Raw genomic sequence first — 27,709 nt, 5'->3', positions numbered from 1 at the left:
CTTCCCTGCACGCCCTCGCCGCATCTTGTACCTGTGCCAGCAGCATCTACGGCCGAGCGATCACATGTCCCTGCTCATTAAGGTAATGAATGTTCACCTCTCTCCACGCCTAAACAAGCACCTGTGATAGCCCTGCAGTTGCTGGAAGCCGGCGAATGCTGCTGACACTGTACGCGCTATAAGAGAAATGAATATTCATTGCCAGTGCAGTGAAAATTAATTTCTCTTTAACAGTGGCCACAGGCTTTAGCTGCAGCCGTCAGCTCGTACCTTCCATGCCCCTCTGGTCTGCCGCTCCCCCTCCCCAGCTAGTCCTGAGGAGATGACGTACGTGCCCACCGGGAGGGCTCTGCGTGCCCCCTCTGGCACATGTGCCATAGGTTCGCCGCCACTGTCCTAGAATGTAATCTGTACATTATACACTGCTCAAAAAAATAAAGGGAACACTCAAATATCACATCCTAGATCTGATCGACTGAAATATTCTCATTGAGTACTTTGTTCTGTACAAAGTTGAATGTGCTGACAACAAAATCACACAAAAATCATCAATGGAAATCAAATTTATTAACCAATGGAGGCCTGGATTTGGAGTCACAAACAAACTTAAAGTGGAATGTAATGTCCTTAAAACAAGTCAAAATGAGGCTCAGTATTGTGTGTGGACCCCACGTGCCTGTATGACCTCCCTACTGTATAAAGCCTTGGCATGCTCCTAATGAGGCGGCAGATGGTCTCCTGAGGGATCTCCTCCCAGACCTGGACTTAAAGCATCTGCCAACTCCTGGACAGTCGGTGGTGCAACGTGACGTTGGTGGATGGAGCGAGACATGATGTCCCAGATGTGCTCAATCGGATTCAGATCTGGGGAACGGGCGGGCCAGTCCATAGCTTCAATGCCGTCATCTTGCAGGAACTGCTGACACACTCCAGCCACATGAGGTCTGGCATTGTCCTGCATTCGGAGGAACCCAGGACCAACCGCACCAGCATATGGTCTCACAAGGGGTCTGAGGATCTCATCTCGGTACCTAATGGCAGTCAGGCTACCTCTGGCGAGCACATGGAGGGCTGTGCGGCCCTCCAATGAAATGCCACCCCACACCATTACTGACCCACTGCCAAACCGGTCATGCTGAAGGATGTTGCAGGCAACAGATCACTCTCCATGGCGTCTCCAGACTCTGTCACATCTGTCAACATGTGCTCAGTGTGAACCTGCTTTCATCCGTGAAGAGCACAGGGCGCCAGTGGCGAATTTGCCAATTCTGGTGTTCTGTGGCAAATTCCAAGCGTCCTGCACGGTGTTGGGCTGTGAGCACAACCCCCATCTGTGGACGTCAGGCACTCAGACCATCCTCATGGAGTCTGCTTCTAACCGTTTGTGCAGACACACGTACATTTGCTGCCTGCTGGAGGTCATTTTGCAAGGCTCTGGCAGTGCTCCTCTTGTTCCTCCTTGCGCAAAGGCTGAGGTGGCGGTCCTGCTGCTGGGTTGTTGCCCTCCTATGGCCCCCTCCACGTCTACTGGTGTACTGGCCTGTCTCCTGGTAGCCCCTCCAGCTTCTGGACACTACGCTGACAGACACAGCAAACCTTCTTGCCACAGCTCGCATTGATGTGCCATCCTGGATGAGCTGCACTACCTGAGCCACTTGTGTGGATTATAGAGTCCGTCTCATGCTACCATGAGTGTGAAAGCACATCCAACATTCAAAAGTGACCAAAACATCAGCCAGAAAGCATTGATACTGAGATGTGGTCTGAGGTCCCCACCTGCAGAACCACTCCTTTATTGAGGGTTTCTTGATGATTGCCAATAATTTCCATCTGTCGTCTATTCCATTTGCACAACAACATGTGAAATTGATTGTCAATCAGTGTTGCGTCCTAAGTGGACAGTTTGATTTCACAGAAGTTTGATTTACTTGGAGTTATATTCTGTTGTTTAAGTGTTCACTTTATTTTTTGAGCAGTGTATAACAAAAAGAAGGGTGGGGTTCCTTACAAACCCTAATGCAAAAATTGCAAAGTATAATTATAAAAAAAACTCTTAGGCTGTGTGCACACGCTGTGGATTAGATGCGGATTCATCCGCGCGGATTTTGTAAAATCCGCAGGTCAAAATTCCTGCGGATTGCTCTGCGGTTTTGCCCTGCGGTTTTTCATCTCCTCAGTGGAGGAGATGGCAAACCGCAGCAGAATCCGCAGAAAAGAATGACATGTCAATTCTTTCTGCGGATTGAAAACCGCAGATAATCCGCGCGGAAAATTCCGCACCGTCTGCATTGCGTTTTTTGATTCCCATAGGGAATCATGGTACTGTACACCGCAGCAAAATCCGCAGCGTGTGCACACAGCCTTAGGCTATGTGCACACGCTGCGGTTTTTGCTGCAGTTCTGCTGCGGTTTTGGCCGCAGCAGAACTGCAGCAGTTCTGCAGACAATGTACAGTAGCATGTTATCCTATGGGATTTACATTCTGCTGTGCACATGCTGCGGATTTCTAACTGCGGAAAAGCTGCGGTTTTGAATCCGCAGAAAGAAATGACATGTCATTCTTTTCTGCGGATTCTGCTGCGGTTTACCATCTCCTCCATTGTAGAGGTGATAAACCGCAGGGAAAACCGCAGGCCAATCCGCAGGTCATTTTACCTGCGGTTCCACAGATAAAAAATCCGCAGACCAATCCGCAGCGTGTGCACATAGCCTTAAGCTCTTGCCATTATGAATGTGTTAATGAAACTACATAAGATTGCAAAATTATTTCTTTAAAATCAGGGTTTGCATGCTGTGAAATGAACCGGACACAACCACGTCTTATGAACGGTGCAATACACAGGATTTTGTTTTCTTTTTATTTAACTTGGTATTATGTCTTCCAAGCATAACTGCAGTTTAATGGACTGTATGGCACCAAAGTGACTAGACAGCGTCAGGCAATTGCCAGGATTTTCACCTCCATCATCGATGACCTCAATGAGTTTCGTGTTTTCTGAAATGTGCTTTGTTTTTTTTTTAAGGCACGAAAAGGAAAATTGGTTTTAAAAAAAGAAATCCTCCTGGTGCTTAAAGGGAATCTGTCATTAGGGTATTGCCACCTAATCTGAACGCTGCATATTGTAGAGACACAGACCCTGATTTCAGCGATGTATCACTTACTGGGCTACTTGCTGCACTTTTGTTACCAATACTGTTTTATCTGCTGCAGATCTATCAGTTCTCTGAACGCTGAGCCCTATATAACCCCGACCACACCATTGATTGTCTGCTTTCTGCCTATGCACAGTGTACACAGAAGGCTGCCAATTAGTAGTATGAGCGGGGTTATACAGAGCTCAGCATTCAGAGACCTGGAAGATCTGCAGCAGAGAAAACGGTGCACAACTGCAGTAAGCAGCCCAGTAAGTGACACATTGTTGAAAGCTGGGTCTCTGAGGCTCTTACATCATATTGCTCTCAGATTACATAGCAAAAACTTGCTAACAGAGATTTCCCTTTAACAACCTCTAGGTCAGTTTATATAATTTATCACCTTTATATATAATGTATCACCTTTTAGAGCGCACCCTAGTTATAGGTGTCTGTAGTCTCTTCATAGAGCATGTCTCTTCACCTGCCAATGTGCGGAGCAGTTCTGATTGCACGTTATATATGAGAATTATAAACATTTCTGTTATGTAATCTTTATATATCTAGCTATTATTTTTTAATCATGCATGGTAGACTTTTTTCAATCATGATCGAAAAAAGCCATTCTTTCCATTCTGGTTACAGGTATATAGACTAGTCCACAAATATCTTCTGAGAGCGGGTGGAGCGACATAGAAGCTAGTTATTGATCTCAATAGGAGACGCCTGCAGAAAAGTGCCCCTAGTGGCGGCTACTAAGATTGACACTTCTTGTATGTAGTTTTTAGCCATTTGAGCCACATATAAAGGAGGGAGATCCAGAGGATCCTCTTCTAAGGATTCTGCTGAGATCATGCAAAAATTGTCCAAATGCCGTGTTTGTGCTGAAAGCAATAGTGAATAGTTCTAGCCCTTGTTTCTCCATCGCTTAGTCTTTGTTTCCTCGCTTGCAGCAGTGTTATGCCAGTGTGACCGCTCGAGCCGATCGCTGACCTCGGTGGTCTTGTATCGTGCATCCCGGAGGCAGCTGATTGGCTGCAGCAGTCATGTGTGTTGCTGCAGGGGATATAATGTTGGTTTGTTTTTTGTTTAGTTGCATTGTCTGCCTTTTGCCAAATGTTTGATAATCTCTGGACCACCTGTAAATAGTTACCAATTGCTGCCACCACTCAATATATACAAGGACCCAAAGTGGCTACCTTTTTCTTTTATGGCCACTTTCCAACTCCAAAGCATCTATTTTGCCTATTTTGATTAATGTTGTCCCCATGTGACATCCAAAGGCTTTGATCATGTGGTTTGTTTTTTTTTTTCATGAGTGCAGAAGTCTACACATAGGATGGAGGAATGACTTTCATCAGTCATTTTCTACTTTGCTAGCATAAAATATCCTTTCTAATGTTGGGCTGGTCACAGCGACCTCCACAGGAGAGCCAATATTGATGGGAACATGAACGGTAAACCTTGAATGAGATAGGTACTACCTGTACGAATAACTGGAGAGAACAGAGCCTGTAACCCGTTACTGCTTAGAGGAGCCACCTTGGATAAATCCAATCTCTGCGCTGTAAAACCTCTGGGGGAGCCTAATAATTCCACCACATTACCAGAGACATGGGAAGTTTCGACTTCTAAGAAACACTATTAAATCTTTCTAACTTTTTCACCTTGTGCTCCGAAGAACACCCCTAACATGGTCCCTTGTGCTAATATCCGCTCTTCTGGACGAAACTAATCAGTGAGATCATAACTCATGGGAATTGCCATTAACTTGTTTTCACCAGACAACCCCTTTATCACCTATCCAAAAGATTGGGGATTACTTGTTAATGGGTGGGAGTCTGACCGCTGAGGCCCGCACCGATCAGCAGCAGGGGCGGCTTTTATCCTCATTAGAAGAGAGTCGGTGCACATGCCCGGCCCCTGCTCCCTTCAGTGAAGTACTGCCCTCGACTCTTCCAGCAGCACCTAGAGAATGAATGGAGCGGCCATCAGGCTTCTGACCGGCTGCAGTATTTAGCAACGGGGATAAAAGTTCTCTGGTCCCAGCAGTCACACTCACCGATCTGTAAGTTCTCACTTAGGCTGTGGAAATTGGCAAAAAAAGGCATATATCACCAGACTTGTGCAAAGGAAAGTTGAGTATGTGTGTATGGCAGTCAATCAAGTTGTAATTTTTAAATACTACTATAAATAATGACTGAAGCACTAAAATACACTTTATTTTTTTTCCATTGTTTCATCATTCATCTAAAAAGGGTTGGAAGCAGAGAGAAAAAAAGTCAGGTAAATGAGAGCTGGTGTGAATTGTTCCTCTGTGCTGGATCACAGACACTGTGCCGTCACCTAGGGCATGACACGTCATAGATTGTACTGTGTGGTGTCACGTCCCCCAGGCTGAAAACTCACTGATCATCCCCGACAGGACACTTCAGAATAAGATGAGCAAGAAAAGTTTACATGCTCTTACCAGGCAACAGACTCTTCACTTCATGGCTGGCGACATTGACATCATTGTTGTATGAGGCAGGTTTAGTTGTCTCTAGTCTGGAGAGGTCTTGCCGGGCCCCAAGCATTTCCAGCCCCCAGGATTTCTCCAGGAAAGGTGGGCACAACCCTTTTTCAAGCTGTGTTGCTATGTAATAGTGATTAAATGTTGAAAATATCTGTCATTACTTTGATTTTTGGGGGTCTCATCTCTGGGACCTCACCCAAATTGAGAATAAAAGGGCAATTGATCTAATCCAGCACTGCGCCCCTTCTTGGTTATTCCCCACTCAGTGGTGCCCACCTATCCACTGTCCATGGGGAACTGCAACAGAACTCTATGCAGGTGATCGGGGTCCGCCACAGTGCCCCGCACAGCAGAGGGGTCAGGGATGTGGCTGTGCAGGGAAAAATTAGGTGAGTGGGGTTGGGGCTTCCCCACTATCATTAGTAGCCGTGTACTGATATTTTTGGAGAGGATACCCTGTTAAAGGGGTAGTCCCACAATTGAAAGTTATTCATTTTCCATACGAAAGGAGATAACTTGCTATTCACCTGCTGCGACCTCCAGTGATCCAGATATCTGGGTTGTACAGAGGAGCGCATGCTCGACCTCCACTCTGCTTGTTGATTTTGGGACTGCCAGTGAAAGCTGAATACCCCCTTTAAAGGGAATGTGTTAGCAGATTTTTGCTATGTAATCTGAAGACAGCAGGAGATAGAGGCTTAGACACCGAATTCAAGGATGTCACTTGTCACAGTGCCTGCTGTTGTTTACTAACTGTGAAGGATTTATCATCACTAAGAGATTATTATTGTGGGACTACACTAGCCCAGCGACACCCCCTCCCATGATAAGAAGCTCCCTGTCTATTGACTATGTATACAGAGAGGCTGGTGGTGGGCGGGGTTAGCTGTGTGGTGGGGGCGGGGTTAGCTTTCTCAGCTCTGCTTCATTTTAAATGTAAAAGCTTGTGTCAGAACGGCTGCAACCAGTAATCTTAGTGATACATAGTTGAAATCAGGTTCTGTTTGCCTACATTATGCTGCTCTCCGATGAGGACAAACCTGGGGACAGATTCCCTTTAAGGCAATGTCTAATTGTAAAGTTTAGCAAGTACAAAAATACAAAATTTTTAGAATGGGTGTTTCATTTACAAGTCAAGAATGTGTTAGCGCAAAAGCTGCAGAATGGACATATTGTACATATCTCAGATTCCTTCTCTTACAAACCCTCTACACTTGCACTTTTTTTATTCTGGCGTCTGTCACATTACGAGTTTCACACATACACGTTATGTGACTTTTGCTAGCATCCCGGGGGCTGTAGGAAGCACAGCAATGTCACTACATACAGTGGAGAATTCGGCCTGGGTCTAGATTCGCTATCAAACTGACGAGCGGCTCGTTGTGTATATTCCTCCGCTCCCCCAACATGTCGCTTGTAGGAGGAGACATCCCCGTGCTCTGTCCGTCATGCGTCTGCTCTGCGCCCCTCTCTTTTAACAGGTTGAGGTGACAATATTCTTAGCATGTGTATGTTTTATCAGCGCCACCGGTATCTGACCTTTTCCTCTACATCTCAGGTTACACTGTCTGTTGATTCTGCTCAAAGATCACAAAAAGGGAATTAGAATTTGTTGTCTCTGACAAAATTCCAATGGGGGGAAAAGAGTGATCATTGGTGCACTTGCTCCCGCACGGAGATTGCCCGTGTACCCTAACCACTTACTGCTTGTATCTGTAGTGTTCTTACTGGTGGGCCACCACTCACAGTGGTCATTTTAGAATAAAACAATCATTTTCTCCTTAGGCCTCAGATGAGTGTTGTTTCGGTCCATGTTCTGTCCGTGTGGACGTTAGGCCGTACATGGACCAAATGTAACCTACGTTCCACTGCACACAATGATTTTACAGACATGTAGAAAAAAATTTCAGCATGAACTGGTCTGGTCTGTCCAATGAAAGACCAACCGTGTCACACTTAGGGCTCATACTCACTTGCGAGAGACTCGCAGGAAAACCTGGCACTGCCACCAGCACTCGGACTGGAGGGTCGGTATGGGAGCGTTGACTGATCTGGACACCTCTGTGTTATGTACTTGCAGCCTGTGGGATTTTCTAATGTGGTTTCTGTGACTCTGATATGGGATCATGTTTAGAAACATCATGGTGGCGGTTTAGGGGCAAAAACAATGCTGACTGGTTCCCTTTAAAGTCACTTTATTCAATTAAAATCATAATTTTCAGACTAAACATCCTAACCCTTTAGCGCTACATCAGGTACATGTACATTATGGAGCAGGTCAGTGTGTGTAGAGCGGGTTCAGGATCTGAGCCCACCCCACACAAGGCAGATGCCGCCTGTGTTACACAGCCAGCATTCACCTCTAACAGCAGCGACGGGGCTAGCACTGAGCTGCCCACTCCCACCTGGGCTTCTCTCCTGGGCTCCCAGCAGTCCCACAGTGATGCCATTGCAGGATAAGGGTTTGTTACCAGCATGCTACTGTTGCTGCCGTGTTGGCTGGGCTTCATTGACTGTGTTTTTTTTTTTTTTTGTTTTTTTTACTGTACACTGATATATGTATTCCTCAATGAAAAATAATTAAATAAACATATTTGGTAGAACCATGGTCCTAAATGCCCAATGTAACAAAGTATGAAGTTGTTTTAAGGGAGCCTGTAAACAGAGAAAATGCTACTAACATAGTTATTAACGTGCCCGATGCCTGCACTTGGCTGAAATTTTGGGGAGAAAATGAACTTTATTCCCCACCAGCAGCATTCAGGTTTCCGTTACGTGGATGGCGCTGGTGCAGGATCGGTCTCCGTTCTCTGTGTGAGTCTACAGAGTGATGGCTGTAACCGTGCCCCTGGCCCTGACTGACCCTCACCCTACATTAGGGCCGACTGTCCGTCAGGGCCGGTGGCACGGTTTCAGTCACCGGTGACTGAATCGGCAGCGCCCCCATAACTAAAACCGGAGCACAGCCGAGAGGAATAAAGTTAATTTTCTCACGCAGCGGGGCTCAAAGTGCAGGCATTGGGCAGGTTGATAACTCTCTTAACCCCATATCTGCAGGTTAATATTATTTTTTTTCCCTTTGGTAACAGGTTCCCTTTCAAGTCTATAGAAAAGAAGAAAAAAAAAAATCAAAACTCCAAAATGGTGCGGGGTTTTTGATCACTAGAACTCACAAAAAATGCAGTAATATACACTGAAAACCTTGTATTTACCCCAAAATGGCACCAGTAAAAACTACAGCTCATCAAGCAAAAAAGACAAGCCCTCGCATGGCAACATCAATGGAAGAAAAAAAAATTTGCAGGTCTCAGAAAATAGTGATAGAAACCAATTTTTTGGTATTGCCGTAATCATACTCTCCTGAAGAATCCTGATCCCTGGTCATTTTTTACTGCCCAATTTGCACCATAAAAACCAAAAAAAAATGGAGGACTAGTATTTTATACTTCACCATTTTACCTCACCTTTTATATTTTTCCCTACATTACATGGTACCGTGAATGGAGTCTTTCAAAACTATGCCTTGTCCCGTGAAAAACAAGCCGTCGTACGTCTGTGTCAACGAAAAGATAAAGTTACAGCTATTTGAGAAAGGGGAGGAAATAATGGAAACACAAAAACGAAAATTGCCTGTTTCTTTAAGGGATTAGGACACTTTTCCTATGTAACCTTCATCTGCAACATCGGGGAGCGATCCTCATGTAGTAAGGCTCTTCTGCGGTACATTCTCTGTTGGACGAATGATCCTTTGTGTTTGATGAATAGAAATCCTGACTTTAATCTCATCGCTGCTGCATGAGATGTTGGACAAGCCTCGTCAGATCCTGGGCACCTTTCATCTGATCCAAAGCCAGGTAGATGCTGATCCCTCCCCATAGACCGCAGCAAGCGGATAACAAACAGGTTTTGCAGAGAGTGAGAACATTTCTGTACTCCTGGGGATTAGCTGCATGTGTATGTGTGCTGGAGTCAGTGACCTGTAAACCATGGCGCGGTGTAGAGAACATCCTGCCTATCTCCTCCCATGTAGTGTAGGTTTTTCGATACATTTGTCAATCCTGACGACCCAATTTCTAGCATGTGTTTATTTGCTATGGTAACACCCTGGCTAACAAGCCCCCTGTACACAGTGTAAGTGGGAGAATGTTAAAAATCCATTTTCAGTACTTTCAGACTAGTCGAGAGAGGGCTTTGGTTTCTCCCAGACTAGTCGTCCCAGTAATCATGTTACTGCAATTCTGTGGATGGAAGAACATGAATTACAACAGCAGTGTCACCGCTAGTTGTCTTCAAGTCTCTCCAATCCAGTGGTTCCTCGCCACCGCTGCTCCTAGGTTCCGTTATTGTCTGCAGCGGCTGAGGTCTCGTCAGCACCGCTGCAGCCAGTAACTGTGCTCTGCATGAGTTGACAGCACGAGTTGTTCATGAGCTCACTAATTAACTGAAAGCTGTCCAAATGATGTTGGCCTGCAGTAAGAGATCGCGTGGACACTCACCGCCGGACCTGGGGAGGATGAGTAACACAAGGTTTGTTTATTTTTTTTTTATTTTTTTTAAAAAGCAAATTCTAGCTGGGGGAAAGTGGTTTTCTAAATCTGGAAAGCCCCATTCCAGGTTGTGGCCATATCTAGTAGCAGAGTCACAAAATAATGCAGATTGTACTTGTGTGACAGATCCTCTTTAAAGCCAAAGCTATAAAGGGGTCCCCTCTTCGGGATCCTTATCTCTTGGCCAGAGTTGAGAGCGGTTACAGAGAGCCTATCTCACCTTGAAGGACTTGTCCTTTTCTTCAAGACACAGGCAACTTGTTGATTTCAATAGTTGCATTGTTTTGTGGCTCTGCTACTAGATATGGCCAGAAACTTGAACGGAGTTTTCCAGATAACAGGTCCGGTCACTTGCTCCACCAGTAGTAGCCATTTTGAGTACAGGAGCGCTGTGTAGTCTGTGAGGAAGGCGGCACAGACAAGGAGCAGAACCTGTAATACTTATATAAGCAAGTGCCACAAAATCATGAAACCCCACCCCCAACACATTAGTTAAAATAAAGAAAAAGTGCACCACCCCATTGTGGCGCTGGAAGGAAATTGCCAAGATTACGTAAAGACTAGCCAACTCGTTGGTCCTAGCAGGAGGATGCCGGAGACCAAGTTTATCAAACAGTTTCAACTTTATGGGGATTAATTTAACCCAAAACTGTATAAAAGTGTTCAAAAGTTTCAGTGTTGGCACCATGCTCTCCAAAAGTTTTACAACTGAAAATGTCACAAATTTTGTTGCCCGTCTGCTTCTCCACGTGTGAGGTGTAGTCAGTCTCTTTTCTGACTTTGTCGAAAACTGCACCCAACTGTGTGCGCCTCTTTATAAAGAATGTGGCAGACATCACTCTAACTTTAAAATGTAGTATAAAATATTATGAAAGATTTGGATTTTATTGATGTGCAAATTAGGTCTGAAAGTGCGATGATGGGCACTTGCAGTCCATTGCTGCTTTTTGCTTCTCCCGCTTGTGATACTTTCACCCCTTGATTGAAAACGGGCACACACACGAGCTGCTGCGTTATGTCATTACTGCTCACTGCCGTCTATCACGAAGCTATAAGTCATAGACTTCAAGTGCACTGATAGGTGCACTGGCACTTGCAGCAAATTTCAGCTTTTATTGATAGGTGAATTAGATCACCCAGGATGAATAGGTATCTCAGTGTCTTCCACTGCCTCTCTGCTCTGGAGCAGTGTTATTGATAGCTTATGTTTAGCAGTGCAAGCAAAGTGGATGTGATGTCATGAAAATGCATGTCCATTTTGCATTGAATTTTTTATTTTTTTAATCTGTGCGTTTCTTGGTGCATCGCCCCCTCCCTGTGGCAAGGCTGAAGACCATGCATGTAAAAAAAAAAAAAAAACAGCAGTATCTGGCACGTCTATGTACACAGGGTGATGTGCTGCCCATCATTTTTATGCCGATATAACCAATCCGATCACCCGACAGATGAGCGCTGCTTCACTCCGCCGACAGATTGCGGACACCGTTGGATAATTGGGGGTGACTATTCCCATAAAATAATTGTCCGCTGGTGAAGATGCACCATTAGTCTCAAGGCTCCCTTCTTCCAAGTAGGGACTTCCCACAGCCGTCTTGTGCTTTAGCTATTGTGCACATACTCCGCAGCCCCACATGTGTAATGACTCATCACAAATGGCAAGAATCGTCATGTCAGTCCATACCTACATACTGTGCTTGTAGAATACTTTTTTTTTTTCTTTTTTTAAACAGTTGGTTTAAGTTAAACTACAGATACGTTTGCCAAGATGTTTATGGAACACAATGAAATTCTGCATACTTCCAGTCAATTATGTGATTTGTTGTGGCACGATGTGACGAGTACTATACTCCAGCGTTATATAAGCCTGGTCTATTGTACAGGGGCGCGCTCGACGCCACTTCTCTAAAGAGGATCGTTATTCTTATTTAGGCAAATTATCTCGTCTGACTGCGTGGGACTAGAAGTGCCGGGGGATACAGTTCACAGACTAGATGAGTCACAGTTATCCTTTTGGTGGCCATGTCTCGGTTACGCCGGTAGTCCTCTGATTCATACCCACTGATGCACAGAGTCTTTCCTTTTTATAACATGCCCCCTGCTGTCACCAAATAAGTGTAACCAGACTACACACAAGTGTGCCTCCCCGCAACAAGGAATTGTAAGGCCTCGTTCTCACGCTCAGTATTTGGTCAGTATCTTGCATCAGTTTTTTAAATCCAAACCAGGAGGGGTGAAAAATGCAGAAATGGAGCACATGTTTCTATTATACTGTTCCTCTAATTGTTCCACTCCTGAATTTGGATTACAAATGCTGAGTGTGTGAACGTGGCCTATCTGTCATTTCAGGTAACTTTTCGTGATACGCGGTCATGTGCTTACATGAGGAATAGCACCATTTCTGGCTATTATGACTTGTATTCTGCATTTATCACCAGCTTTCTCCTCTGCAAGCTCTATCTTTCACTTTGAGATTCCTGTTGGGTGGAGATTAGCTGCTGTGATGTCTCTTAATAATAATCTTTATTTTTATATAGCGCCAACTTATTCCGCAACGCTTTACAGTCTCTTATGCTCAGTACACAGAAACAGATTCCTGATTTTATTTCTATTTTAGGGACACGTTCAGAAGTAAGAGAAACAACATGCATGTCATTTATACAGCGGTACTGAGTGGTGTGGATGTGAATCCAGCTCTGCTATGCTAAATCACTCACTGTACTGCCGCCTCTTGTTTACCCACTCTGCTCCTCTCTCCTCCTTCCCCACCCCAGAGTGTAAAAGACCCTGTAACCTGGCACCTCACTGCGCTGACAGCCCACGTCTTGCTTTCGTCAAAGCAGATTGGAAATTTTTTTTTTTATAGTGGGTGTAAGGGGAGTTCAAAAATGGGGGAGGGAAAGAAGTGGCATTTATGTGGAGACAGGAGGAGTTTTTTCTAATAAGACATTTTATTTACAGTGTTTCTTAGATTCAGCAGAACTACTGATTTATGCAAAGTGTGTTAATGGGACGGTAGTGACCATTTAAAGAGCGTTGAATCTTCCCTTAGAAGGGCTAAGCCCCAGTAAGGTGGTGTTTCTCATTTTATCACAAGTTAATGTAATTGACATGGCGTGATAGTCAATGTTCAGTGTCCCCATAGCAGTAACTACTCATGTACAAAACTAGCAAGAAATACGATAGTAATACAATTTATACCCTAAAAATGAAGCCTAAAGTGAGTAAAACGTGCCAAAATCAACATGTCTCACAAGCGAATGGATGTGAAAATATTAGGATGCCAAGAGGAAAAGAAACATTCCTGTGGTCCTTAGGTCCAAACTTGTCCTTTTCCTTAGGGGGTTAAGCCCCTCCACCCCGCAATTCCTCATTTGGTGATCGCCTGCGCCTTGCATTAGGCTCCTCTCCTAATTCTCATTGTATAATGGATGATGATCACATATAATGTCCTATCAGGCATTTTTCCTCGTTTCCCCAGCTGCCTCCCCCCTCGCTGCACACATATGCTCGCTCTCCTTCAGCCGAGAGGAAGTGGAGGAACATGGTTGTGTGATTGTATGTGCGCAGTAATCCCATAGCTCTCATGTTTCCGCAGGCTGTGCGTGCCAGGCTTGGACACAGCTTCCAGGGGCCTATTTTTCCTGAGGTTGTTTTGGCACTAAAAGCACGGGACTAGAGGGGGTGCGGTGCCCTTTATTCACTTTTTCTGGCTGCTGGAATGCATTTCTCAGCTGTTAGAAGAACTCCCCATAATTTCTTTTTTTTTTTTTTTTTTTTACAATCCCCCTCCCAACTTATCAGTGTGACTCAGCTGTGCAACTTTGCTTCTTCTATCTGTTTTTAGCATTCCATATTTAAGTTAAAGGTGGTCACATCATTCGTCCAGCTGACCGATCACAAAAGATCTGTAGAATTGTTGAGCAAATTTTCCTTTCCTCCCTTCAACAGATTTGTAATATTTATCTGCAGCCGCACACTGCCCAGTTTCGCAGCCATTCATCTCCAGTTGGTACATTCACTGGATGTTTTAGGGACAGAATTGCATCTCATTTTTCACTTGAGTTTGAGGACCAAAAGTCCAAGTGGAGCCCATTAGTAGCAAAGTGGATGAGATCTGAATGAACCTAATCCACATTCTGCAGATATTGAACTGATCCCCAGCATGTCAAATTCTGCTGCAGCAATAGGAAGGATATGTTCACACTGGGCGTTTTTGCTGTGTTTTTTTCTGCAGGAAAACCTCATTTCTTGGCAAGAAAGAAGCTGCGGCAAAAACATATGTTTAGGTGCGTTTTTGGTGTATTTTTGGCTTGATAAAGACGGGTCACCGTTGAAACGTTGCCACTTGAGGATCAGTAAAGTATCCACTTTTTTTCACATTTAATTTGAGTGCTGCCTATTTTTTTACTTTTGTTAATTTGGCTGTTTGGACACTGCTGAATAGGTTTTGCACCAACTATTTAATTTTGGTAGTGCTGTCCTTTTTTTGATATATATATATATATATATATATATCATAGAAGAAAAGCTGGCAATTCACATGCCGCATAGTGTAAAATCACTGCAGGAGCCGACAGGATAGAAGAGATGGATTACATACAGTGAATACATATCGTATAGGTAGATATACAGATGTCTGTGACAAATAGAAATATTACAGTGTGTGCAAATTACTATACATGTATTTAATTAATGAAAGATTTTTCTGAAAAAAATGGTGTGGGCTCCCGCATAATTTTCTTAACCAGCAGAGGGAAAGCCGACGGCTGGGGGCAGATGTTTATAGCCTGGGAAGGAGATAATACCCATGGAGCTTCCCAGGCTATTAATATCAGCTCACAACTGTATGCTTTAGCCTTTACTGGTTATTAAAATGGGGGACCCTCCCCCCCAAAAGTGATGTAGGATCCCCCTATATTTAATAACCAGCAAAGGCTATGCAGACAGCTGCAGGCTGATGTTAATAGCCAAAGAAGGGGCCATGTATACTGCCCCTCCAGGCAAAAAACATCAGCTCTCAGCCGCCCCAGAAAAGGCACATTCTGGCACTTAGCGTCGCTCTTCCAACTTGCCCTGTAGCAGTGGCAAGTGGGGTTCATATTTGTTGGGTTGATGTCACCTTTGTATTGTCAGGTGACATCAAGCCCCGAGGTTAGTGATGGAGAGGCGTCAATAAGACACCCCCATTACTAACCCCATAGTCACATTGTATAAAAACACATACCAAAAATAAAATCCTTAAATTGAAAAAATGACAGACTCCTTTAATGATCTTAATTAAACCATACTTACGACCTTGCCTAATTCCACTGAAGCCCTCGTTCTCCTGTAATAAACCAAAAATAATGAAACAACAATATCCCTCACCTCTCCGTCGTCCTGTCCCACGCTGTAATCCATGTCTGGGGGAGAAATAATTTTCAACCTGAACGGTGCCAAGATGCGACCGTCCCAGCTGAGAACCCCCTGGTGAATGAGGTTGCGTTCCCAGCCAGGCTGAACTGCGGTGACCTCGGTGAGATCCCCACTAGCACCGTGAGAAAGTCGCACGGTGCAGAGGCGAGATCAGCGGGAGAATTTCACTGCGGTGAATTTCAACTGCAGCTTGTTCACATATTACATTTTTATCGTCAGGGGAAAAAAACACGCAGTGTTTTATTGTGCCAGCAAAGTGAATGAACTTTTTGAAATCTCATGCCTATGTTGCTCATTTTTTTCCTTACAGATTTAAACCTTCAGGCTACGTGACCACGTATGCAGGAAAAAAACGCACTTCTTCCCAGGAAAAACGTGCGTTTTTTTTGCGGCTTTTTGTGCGATTTTTGGACGTTTTCCCCGTGATTTTCGCGTGCGAAATTCAAGCACTTTTCAAGCGATTTAAAGCATCGCTTGGAGAACGGATTGACAGGTTGGTCACACTCGTCAAACATAGTATTTGACTAGTGTGACCAACTTTTTACTATTGAGGCTGCCTATGTGGCATCAGTAGTAAAAAGATCTAATGTTAAAAATAATTTAAAAAAAATAAAAAATCGGGTTATATTCACCTTCTTTGCGTCCCGCGCAGCCTTCCCAGGCCCCAGCGATGCTCCCGTTCCCAGTAATGCCTTGCGAGGCCTTTGATGACGTCGCGGTCTCGCGATGCTGTAGCGGTCTTGCGAGGAATAGGGACCGCTACATTATTGCGAGACCGCAACGTCATCAAAGGTCTCGCAAGGCATTACTGGGAACGGGAGCATCACTGACGCCCGGGAAGGCTGCGCGGGACGCCGGAAGGTGAATATAACCCAATTTTTTTAGTTCTTTTTTTTTACAGGGATATGGTACCCAGGGCCTGGAGGACAGTCTCCTCTCCTCCAGGCTGTGGGTACCATCCGCACATGAGCCGCTCACTTTGCGCATGGTGGGCATAGCCACATGCGAGAAGTAAGCGGATCTCATGCATTCCTATGGGTGTGGAATCGCGGCAATTCTTTTCAGAATTGCGGCAATTCCGCAAAAAGAATGAGCGTGCTGCGTTTTTTTCCGCGATGTGATTCCGCCGCGGAAAAAATCGCAGCATTAGCACAGCATGTGCGGAATGCCATAGGAATGCATGGAGTGTGTTCTGTATGTGTTTTTTAAAACGTTTTCGCAGCGAAAATCGTGGCAAAAACACTTAAAAATCGCAACGTGTGCACACAGCCTCAGTGTTTTTTCACAAGTGCTCCATGTCATTACTTCCAAGGTTTTGGCAGCATTTGTCACCACTTGAATGGGGAAAAAGTGTATGCAAATAACGCAAGTATTTTACGCAGCTTTTTTCCTACCAACACACTGTTTCAAATATGAAATGTAATGTGTGCATATAGTCTTAGGGCTTGCTCATACACTCCTCCATATTTGTCCTGTTTTTCTCAGCACGTTTTTGCCGCTGGAAAAAAATGCAGCGTTTTACAGCACCAGCAAATTGAATATTTCTGAGATCTCATGCATGTGCTACTTATTTTTTCCTTACATATTTGGACAAAATCTTTTTTTGTTTTTTTTAAATCTGCTGCGGTTTTACATTTTTTTTTCCGTCCCATTCAAAAGAAAGGGGGAAAAAAACACAAGACGTGTCTGCAGACAAATCTGGGATGAATACTCTACATGTGCACATATTGTTAGAGTAGCGGAGCAATTACCCACACCAAATCTGCCCCTGGCCCTACAGGCGCATTTACATTGCACGCTGCCAACTTGCAGCATGTGTGCCGCTTAGCAGTTGTTTTATAGCCTGTTTACACAGGTAGACCGCACTTCAGATGCATACAAAGAAGAGTAGTCTTATAGATCGCTCAGTGCACATAGGCAGCCATTGTTCACCGCATCTCGAGTCCTACGTACACAGTGGAATGTGCTGTCAAGAACGATGATCTATTAGGCAACCCAAAAAAATCATTTCACCCGACGAACAAGCATTTTTGCTTGTTCGTCAGGTGATCAGCAGCCTATTTACATGGCCTGATTATTGGGAAGCCAGCATTTCTCGATGAGCATTCAGTGTAAATGCGCCTGAAGGCTCCTCTTCCCTGTAATGCTAATAGAAGTGTCCTAATTGCACTCGAGGAGTCGCCCGTATGATGTAACCTTGTGTTCAGTGGTAGCTGCGGTGGGCGCTGTGTGAATCCTTCAGTAGACTCGTAACCCACGCGCTATCCAATCTGTGTGTCTCATTGCATAGCGAAGATTGTGGTTTTTTTCCTGAGGAAGGAGTTCTGTGAAACTCTGAAACGCGTAGAATAAAGACCACTGTATTAATAATCCGAGTTCTTAGTGATTCGCAGCGCGGATTGTCTGACCATATTTTCCCTATTCTGAATCTTCATTGCATAGCGAGACGCCTCAAGTCCATATTGCAGAGATACAGAAGCTACAGATATGGCCTCAGTCCATAGAGTGGCGTGTTTTGTGGCATAGGTTGGATAGCCAAGTTTTACGGGGTTTTTTTTAGCTTTCTTTTATGTATGGGTTCATTATTAGTATTAAAATCTTCTTCCATTTATTCTAGCGCTTCACAAATGAAGACCATTTGGCTGTACACAAACACAAGCATGAGATGACCCTGAAGTTTGGGCCTGCAAGGACCGACTCGGTCATCATCCAAGGTAATGTCGTGCCCCCTCTGGCAGATAATTTGGATAAAGATGAAGGGCCTGGTCACTACTGAGCATGTACATAAAGTGCAGCACAGATTCATCTCCATGACCACACAGCACTGAGCATGTAGATAAAGTGCAGCCCAGATCCCTCGATCATGAACAAAACAGACATTTATAGGACATTTCATAACTTTCCCAAATTCTTAAGAAAGTTACAGCACATCCTGCCTTGTACTCCTGTACCCAATGTATTATATATTTTAGGAGTTGGTCCATTTTATACCAATTCCGACTCCACCAAATTGGACACCGACTCCACAGCCTTGGTAAAGGGGAATGAAGTAATACATTGTGAGATGTAACTCCAGTGTACGGGATAGATTTGATGTAAATGGGTTGATCGAGTAGGTAATTGACATCAGATCAGTGGGGATCCGAGAGCAGACCCCACACACAGTATTAGGCTATGTGCACACGTAGATTTAGGTCCTGCGGATTTTTCCCCGTGGATTTGGACATATCCGCAGGTAAATTCTCAGGTCAAAAGTCCTGCAGTTTACCTGCGGTTTTGCCCTGCGGTTTCACACCTCTACAATGGAGCAGCGGAATCCGCACAAAGAATTGACATGCTGCGGATTTGAACCCACAGCAAATCCGCGTGGAGAAATCCGTAGCATTTGCACAGCATTTTTCAGTTTACCATTGAAAACAATGGTACTGTACAACACACCTAAATCTGCGGACCCGCAGAGCCTGAAACGCTGCGGATCCGCAGCAGAATCCGCACCGTGTGCACATGGCCTTACTGAGCTGCGAAGTTCTCACTCCATACACCGTCAACACCCAACATCAGCAGCAGCTGCAAACAACTGATCTTTCATTATGCCGATTTTGGGACCCCCAACAATCTGATATTGATGAGATGACCTAGTCAAAGGATAGGTCATCAGTATATTAGTCCTGGGCAACGCCCTTAAAATATTTAAGTATTTATTGCAATGCATTTAGTTTTTAATGACTGTTATACCTGCCGAATGTTTGATATGGAATATTCTCTCTTCTTCATAGATCAGACTCCCACTCCTACACGCTTTCTGAAGAATTGTGAGGAGGTCGGTTTATTTAATGAGTTAGCCAGTTCTTTTGAACATGAGTTCAAGAAAGGCACCGAAGAGGAGGATGACAAAAAGGTGATGGCTTCCATTAACTAACTACTACTTGTTGTTGTTGAACCTCCTGGTTTTATGCGTGTTTAAAAAGTGAAAAAGTACAAGTGATCTACTCTTTGTATATCCGGTTCCTGACCACCTGTAGACTTTAGACGTCCGGGCGGTCAGCACTTTACCCTGCGCTGATGTTCTGAAACATGTTTATGCAGCTGCCAGGAGTGGGGAGCCGTCTGTCAGACACAGCTGGACTCCTTAGAGAAGACAGCCATGGTTTAATATTATCTCTGCCTTCTTTTTATATACACAACGCTGAGCAAGTGCTGTGTATATAGATTAGGAAGCACTGACAGTGCTTTGTCCTCTGGACCCAGCAGTCAAGTGATGTTAGGATATAACCCGAAAATGGACCTAGTCAGGAAGTCTTGACGAGGTAACCGGTCCTGAACTTGTTAAAGAATATATAGAATAATAATAAGCCTTATGTATTAAAAACTGTTCCAGAGAAAGTCTTGTTAGCCATATCAACCAATCAGAACTCTGCTTTCATGTCTTAAACGCTTGTGGCAGAACGAAAGCTGCACTGTGACTGGTTGCTCTGGGCCACAATGGCTGATTTCCTGTTAGCCAGTTGTGATGCCTAAAGGCCCCGTCTCACTAAGCGATCTCGGTAGCGAGATCGCTGCTGAGTCACAACTTTTGTGAGATGTCACGGTCTCGAGGGATAACAAAGTCTCGCGGTCATTCATGCAAAGGATCACTGGGACCGGAGCGTGGAGAGAGGCCGGATGGCTGAACAGGACGTCGGAAGGTGAGAATAACTATATTTTTTATTTTTTTTATTATTTTTTACAGCGATGGCCAGCGATGCCGCACGCTCGGCATCGCTGTGCTGATCGCTGGTGAAGCTGTCTGTGTGACAGCTCACCAGCGATCACATAGCGACTTACCAGCGATCCTGACACCTTGATATCGGTGTCGGGATCGCTGGTAAGTCGCTTAGTGTGACGGGGCCTTTAGACTCAGTGCAGCAGATTTATCAATGTATTTACACCATATTGTGCCATAATACATTTAAAATATGTTCAAAACCAAACCCTTATTTTTTTATTTTTTATTTTTTTTTTAATTAATCTTTTGCACCCTTTTTTTTTTTTTTTTTCCAAATGCACTCACATGTCTTGGCTAAAGTGGCTCGTGCCTCAGTCGACCTAACTAATTTTTGAAGATTTTCCTCTAAAATCCTACTTATAAATGTGGCAGAACACAAGTATGGGTCCAGCTTGGCATTACTTTTAGCCCCATGTGTCCTGTTGGTAAATGTATTGCACATTTTGTGGGGCGAGATATTTCTGCTACCAGTATTACAAAATCACTCCCATTGCCACAGGAATTATAGGAAAAAATATTTTTACTGTAGGAGCAATTTTTGGAACAGGGGGCTCAGTGTTTACATTTCTTTTTTTGGGAGGTCTTGAACTTTTGATGGGTAACACGTTATTTGCATCTAACACAAATTATTGATCGGGATCGCCAGGTACTAAAACTATAGCTCATAGAGAGTTTCATTTTGTGGGTTTTCAGTTTTGATGTGTTTCTAATAAAAAATGAAGAACTGTCTGTAGATGAAGTTTGTGTGAGGCGTCCGATGTTGATTCCTTATTCTTGTCTTCTGCAGAGTGCGGGACCACTGGACATGTCTTTACCTTCAACACCCGATATTAAAATCAAAGAGGAAGACCCGGTAGATGTGGATTCCTCCCCTCCTGATAGTCCTAGTTCATTAGAAGAGGAAAAGGTAGTGATGCCCAAGGAAAGCATTCCGATAAAACTGTATTTCATACTTTTGAAATACACTTTTTAATTGAAGCAAATAGATTATTACTCCATGGAAGCCTGTGAAGAGGTATATGGAGCCATAGGGGCTTTATGCGCCTCTATATCAGACATCGGTAAAGTGCGTGGGGGGCTGTAGTAGTTACCAGGTGCCATAAGGGTTGGTGGAAAGATGACCATTTTCACTGTTGGGGTGTTATATGCTCGTATGATTTACCCGTCAAAGAACATCTCAGACTAGTGTTTGGATGCAACCAAAGAGGTATCGTTGCTCGGAAAAAGTCCGATTCATTAAAGCCTCTGTTATGCCCTGTCAACCCTCACCCACTGTTAGATATTGTGCCACAGCTAAAATGTGCGTTCACATTGCTGAACCATCAGCTAATAATAATAATCTTTTATTTTTATATAGCGCTATCAAATTCCGCAGCTCTTTACAGTTTTCACACATTATCATCACTGTCCCCATTGGGGCTCACAATCTAATGAACACACACTTCTTATCAAGTTTTGAAGGAAGCAAACTGCACTCATCTGCATTTTTTCTGCTTTTGTGGCCCCTGTTGTTTTTGTGGCCAGTGCAGGAGCCCTTTGCATATAGCGCATACACTGCATGGTAAAGTATTTTTGGCGGTAGCCCTCTCTCTGCCCACAGTCTGCTGCACAAGACTTTACAGGTAAAGAAACACTAGGTAGATACTTAACGTATAATACAACCAGTCCCCCATAAATAAATGAAGGGCACAAGAAGAGATCCCACAGTATTAGTCAATGTATAACATATAAATTGTATTGAAGAATATCTAAAAACAGAGTAAAAGAAGCAAGATTGCCATGATAAGGGGACACCAGGCCAAAAAAACTAAATAATATATAGCACAATACAATACGTCTAATGATATCACAATCAGTGTGCAGGAAAACCCTAAATAGAGTGATCCCATCGCAAAGTGAATAATATAAATCGACTAAATTAGCAAAAATCACCTGGAAAAACACAATATTGGATAAAAATAACCGCACAATGAGAATATGAGCAGAGCTCTAAGATGATACAATCAATGAATTCTCATGCAAAATGGATGTGCAAAGGATGCCCTAAACAAGTATTGGCACCACAGGCTGATAAATATACAGACAGGATAAATCGATAGTCATTTAAATAACATAATGAATGAATCCTCATTGTATGGATAGGTTGTAATCACCCCAAAAATAAGTCCTAAGATAAATACTTAAGAATAGGTAACCTATCTAAATCAGAAGATGGACCTTAGTAAGGACTATCACCCACCAATAAATTGTCCAGTGCAAATGGGAGCTACACAATGATATTACCTGTGGAAAAGAATCTCCTGGCGTCCCCTCACCCCGACTCGTGTTTTGCCGCCAGCTTCTTCCGGGGGCGAAAGACATTAGGCTCCTGAATGGGGGGCCTATGGGAACGTAAAACTTACCTTCTTTTTAGCTGATGTGTGTGGGATCGCAGTCCTCAGGAGCAGTCGGGGTTCTGCATATTTTATCCAATCTGAATGTGCAATCGTAATGAGAAAATGTTGCAGGTGCTTTGTATCCGTCTCATGCAGGTTGACTTTGCTCGTTGTTCAGTCCTTTGAGTGCTGATTATTACTCTGTCACTCCGGTTAAGGTTCCAGCGAAGCCTCAGGTCAGCTCTACACCCACTCCAACAATAGTACGGCCTGGTTCACTGCCCCTCCATTTGGGATACGATCCTTTGCACCCCACACTGCCTTCACCTACATCTGTCATCACTCAGGCCCCTCCGTCCAACAGACAGCTAGGGTAAGGAAGCAGTAGCTACACTGTCTGCAAATGTCTGCTCGTGGTGTTCGCCTAAACCCCCTAACTCCTCTCTACTCTCTCCCTGTCCACAATTGTCATGTTTTGTTGTTTTGTTAATGACAGCCTTCCATACTACATTCTGCTTGTTGTAATCTAATCTCAGATCATTATTCTTCCTGTTTTCTTGAAAAATATCATTCTTCATCAGCCTTTAGCAATCATTCTTACGACCTTGTTGTTATCGGGGTATTCCCATCTTCCATTGCTAGGATATGCCATCAGTCTGTGATTATTTCAGGTCTGACTTGGTGCAGCCAGCAAACCTTAGAATGACTGGACCACAGCTCTGGTAACGAGCCATGTCCGCTATATCTGACCATACCACTTTTATCCAAGCAGCTTTGCAGAACGCTGCAGCCGGCACCGCTCACTTGCCTAAGGCTGAACCGCAATTACCTGCACCACCGGGTGACTGGAGTGACGCTGTGCAAAATGAGCAAAGTATCCCATTTATTTAGTCCCAGAGGTTGGACCCCAACTAATAGGTAATGGCATATCCTAACGAGAAAGCGTAACTGTATAGATAGGAATACCCCTTTAAGACATGCTGTTATGAGTGGAAGTGTTGCATTTATTGCCTCGATTAACCAATCCATCAGTATCAATGAAATCTCTATCTGCTTGTCGCTGTCTGCACAGTGACTAGTAAGTGTGATGAATGCAGTTGAACACCAGTTGCACAATGTTTAAGCTTTGTTTTCTTGCCATTCAACTATTTGCCCTTAATTATCCTTTTTTTCATCCTTCTGACTGTTTTCTTCTCTACATTTCAGTTCCCCGGGCAGCTCTCTTTCCCTTATGATGCATCTGGGCAATGGTCCGCCTGTTCCTTTCCTCCCGGGTCCTCATGTACAGATGCCATCGGTTATATCGGTATGGACATCTCTCTGCGCGGTGGTTTAATACGAGGGGCTGCTGATAAGTCTTTGGCTTTACCCAGAAAGAAGCGAGATGGGAAGATGAAAGTTTACAGTTATTCCACATACTCTCCACTGATGTCAACACACTTCTTACATCGGTATTTCAAGTTCTGTAAGCCTTGCTAAAAGAAGGATTTCAGTTGTGCCTCAAACCAGGCATCCATAACAGCCATGGCATCAGAAATGGTGTGAAATTTGGTACCATTGAGGTATTTCTTCAGGTTTGGAAACAGATGATAGTCAGAGGGAGCTAGATCTGGTGAAAAAGGTGGGTGGTCAACCACTGGAAGCCAAGCTCCACCAGTTTTGCCTTGGTTGCTTGTGCAGTGTGAGCAAAGGCGTTGTCTTCGAGTAACAAGCTTCCTTTGGACAGCTTGCCGCACCTTTTGGCCTTCAGAGCTGCCTTCAATTGGTCCAGAAGTTCAGTGTCATACCTTGCATTGATGGTGGAACCCTTTTGAAGGTAGTCCACTAGCAGCACGCCCTCCTTATCCCAGAACACAGATGCCATCACCTTAGTGGCTGATTTTTGCACCCTGAACTTCTTTGGACGAGGCGATCTACTGTGCCTCCACTCTTTTGACTGCTCCTTGGTTTCAGAGTCATACAAATCCAGGTCTCGTCCATAGTGACCTGTCGATCCAGGAAGTTCTTATCAGTCTGGAAATGCTGACAAATGGAACAGGAAGCTTTCACTCACGTGCTTTTCTGATCTGTTGTCAAACATTTGAGGACCAATTTGCAGATAGTTTCTTCATATCCAAGTGTTCATGGATATTTACACAAACACGTTCACGGGAAATCTCCATGATGTCTGCTGTTGCTTTAGCTGAAATTTGCCTATTCTCCAGTATGAGGTTGTGCACAGCATCGACCATCTCCAGAACAACAACCACTCTCGGTCGTTCAGGATGTTCCGTTGGTGCTGAAGTGGCCTTCTTAAATTTGGCAACCCAGTTCATAACTGTAGAATATGAAGGGCATTGATCCCCCAATGTCTGCGACATATCACCATGAATATCCTTTGCGGTCTTTCCTTGCAGAAACAAGAATTGTATCACTCCTCTGCTCTCATTTGCTATGAATATCACATTAGACTCCACCATTTTGTTTTCCCGCGTGCGTAGAACACTGTTGCCATAAGCTAAAACACAACATTTTGAAAACCTTTGTTAGACACATAAGGCTTTCATGTGATGTAACATTCATTACCATAGAAACAAAAAAAAATCACAAAGCCAAAGACTTATCAGCAGCCCCTCGTATCATGGGGGAAAATTCTGTGGACCACTGACAACTTTGTGCTCTTTGTTTAGTTGGCAAGACCTATGCACATGGTGCCCAATATTCCAGGGATACCCGGGCCCCCGATTATTGGCGGTGCAGGACATATATCTCCTTCTGGACTTTCAGCACATGCAGAAGCGAAATTGGTGAGTTTCTGACTAGTAATCAGTGTAAATTGTGGGAATAGTAATTTCCCGGTTGTATTGTGAAAAAATTTCAGTTTGATGTAAATGTACATTTTTTAATTAATGCACAAAAAACTTGTTTATAAAAGTTATAATAAAGGCCCCCAAATCTGCAAATCTTGTATTTTAAAGAAATTCCAGATTTTTACTATGCAATCTGACAGCAGCATGATGTAGGGGCTCAGGCCCTGATTCCAGCGATATGTCAGTTGCTGATCTGCATGCTGTTATTTTGATACAAACCCAATTTTCTCTGTTTCTAGCAGTTCTCTAAATGCTGAGCTCTGTATAACCCGCCCACATCACTGATTGGCATCTCTGTGTACACTGTGCATAGGCAAATCAGTGTTGGGGAAGGGGGTTACTAGGAGGCACGAGACAGCTTGTCCTGTAGTTATAATCTCCTGCTGATAAAACACTGATTTCTAGTGAAACAGCAAGACACAGTCTAATAAGTGACACATTGCTAGAATCAGGGTCTCAGACCCTACATCAGGCTGCTCGCAGATTACATAGCAAAGACCTGCTGACATATTCGCTTTATGTCCTCCAGTGATCCTACTGGTCACAATAAGAATACAAAATTGAGGAATTTATTTTTTTCTTCCATAACACTTGGAGGGGTGAATCTTTCAATTCATTATATAGTAGGTATAAGGGGAACCTGTCGGGGGCCCCCCCAGAACCAACAGTGCAGAAGACGTCTGATCATGCACAGTACGGCTCTGTGAAGCGTTAGTGATTACCTCAGTGCTTGTTAGTCATCATGCCCACAGGGGTGTGATAAATACAAGTGGGCCGACTAGTCTGGGGACACTCGTAATTCCCATTCAAATGAATGGAGAGAGCCATACATGTGTCTGGGATTACTGACCACCTCTCCTATGATGACCACATGCATTAGGACCCCACTCTCAAATCCGATGCTTTTTTTTTCCACTATGTAGTTAAATATGTGACCTTCGTTGTAAATCGTATTTCTGTTTTTCATGTACTCCCCCCAGAGACTTAAAGCCTCCCTTACTCAGCAAGTTCCATCCTCGCTGAATGGAGGGATGGCTATGGTAGCATCACGACCAGAACAGAGTCAGATATTGGTTCAACACCCAGATGCACCATCGCCTGCACAGCCCCAGGTGAGTGTCCCGGTAAAAGATAAGGCGATTTTCGCCAACAATTAGATTTTGGCACATATATCATGTAATAAGAATGAATGGTTATTATATGTCCACGCCCCCAACCCCCCCCCCCCCCCCGCTGGATATCGCCGATCGCGCGAGATCGTCCTGGTCCATTTCTCTTTGTCGGCTTAATGCTGGCGCCGACTAGCGACTCATGGACGCGGGCGGAAGTCGTCATCATCGCTGCATGTGACAGGTAAGTAACGACCACCGAGCATCGCTGCATCGCTGGTGACCATTTAGCGATACACCAGCGATCCTGATCGGGTCATATCGTTGTCAGGATCGCTGGTGCATCGCTAAATGTAACGGGACCTTAATGCTGTAGATAAACCCCCGTTGTAACCTGAAAGATAAGAAAAACAAGTTATATTATACTCACCCCGGGGTCCGATGGGTGTCGCGGTCCGGCGCTTCCCATCTTCATGCGATGACGTCCTCCTCCTTACTTCTGCCGCGGCTCCTGTGCAGGCGTACTTTATCTGCCCTATTGAGGGCAGAGTAGAGTACTGCAGTGCACAGGCGCCGGGAAAGGTCAGAGAGGTCCGGCGCCTGCGCACTGCAGTACTTTACTCTGCCCTCAATAGGGCAGATAAAGTACGCCTGCACAGGAGCCGCGGCAGAAGTAAGGAGGAGGACGTCATCGCATGAAGATGGGAGGCATCGGACTGGACCGGACCCCGGGGTGAGTATAATATAAAGGGGGCTTTACATGATTTTGTGATGCAGCAGAGATATCACTACATGTGATACTTACCTCCGACCGGCTCTCCCGCTGGCTATCGCTGATCATGCGAGATCGTCCACGTCCGACAAGCGAGCTATGGACGCGGGCGGAAGACGGCGGTCATCGCTTCGTCTGAAAGGTAAGTACGACCGCCGAGCATCGCTACATCGCTGGTGAGATCTGCCTGTGTGGCAGCTCACTAGCGACCATTTAGCGATGCACCAGCG

General features: G+C 44.5%; 1 protein-coding gene across 5 annotated transcripts in view; it reads left to right on the top strand.

The window, feature by feature from the left end:
* The window catches only part of LOC141049628 (cyclic AMP-dependent transcription factor ATF-7-like), a 110,439-nt gene that overhangs the window by 67,748 nt on the left and 14,982 nt on the right, over nt 1-27,709 (top strand). For all 5 annotated transcript variants that reach the window (XM_073546232.1, XM_073546231.1, XM_073546230.1 and 2 more), the window contains 7 exons: nt 18,227-18,323; nt 19,386-19,507; nt 21,162-21,281; nt 22,968-23,122; nt 23,956-24,055; nt 25,419-25,535; nt 26,579-26,710. In XM_073546232.1, coding sequence (XP_073402333.1) covers nt 18,227-18,323; nt 19,386-19,507; nt 21,162-21,281; nt 22,968-23,122; nt 23,956-24,055; nt 25,419-25,535; nt 26,579-26,710 — 843 coding nt within the window. The remainder of the gene's footprint in view (nt 1-18,226; nt 18,324-19,385; nt 19,508-21,161; nt 21,282-22,967; nt 23,123-23,955; nt 24,056-25,418; nt 25,536-26,578; nt 26,711-27,709) is intronic.

Source organism: Dendrobates tinctorius, unplaced genomic scaffold (genome assembly GCF_039654945.1).
Source record: "Dendrobates tinctorius isolate UK_male_01 unplaced genomic scaffold, ASM3965494v1 ptg000145l, whole genome shotgun sequence".
Lineage (NCBI taxonomy): Eukaryota > Metazoa > Chordata > Amphibia > Anura > Dendrobatidae > Dendrobates > Dendrobates tinctorius.
This window is presented reverse-complemented; position numbering and strand designations above follow the sequence as displayed.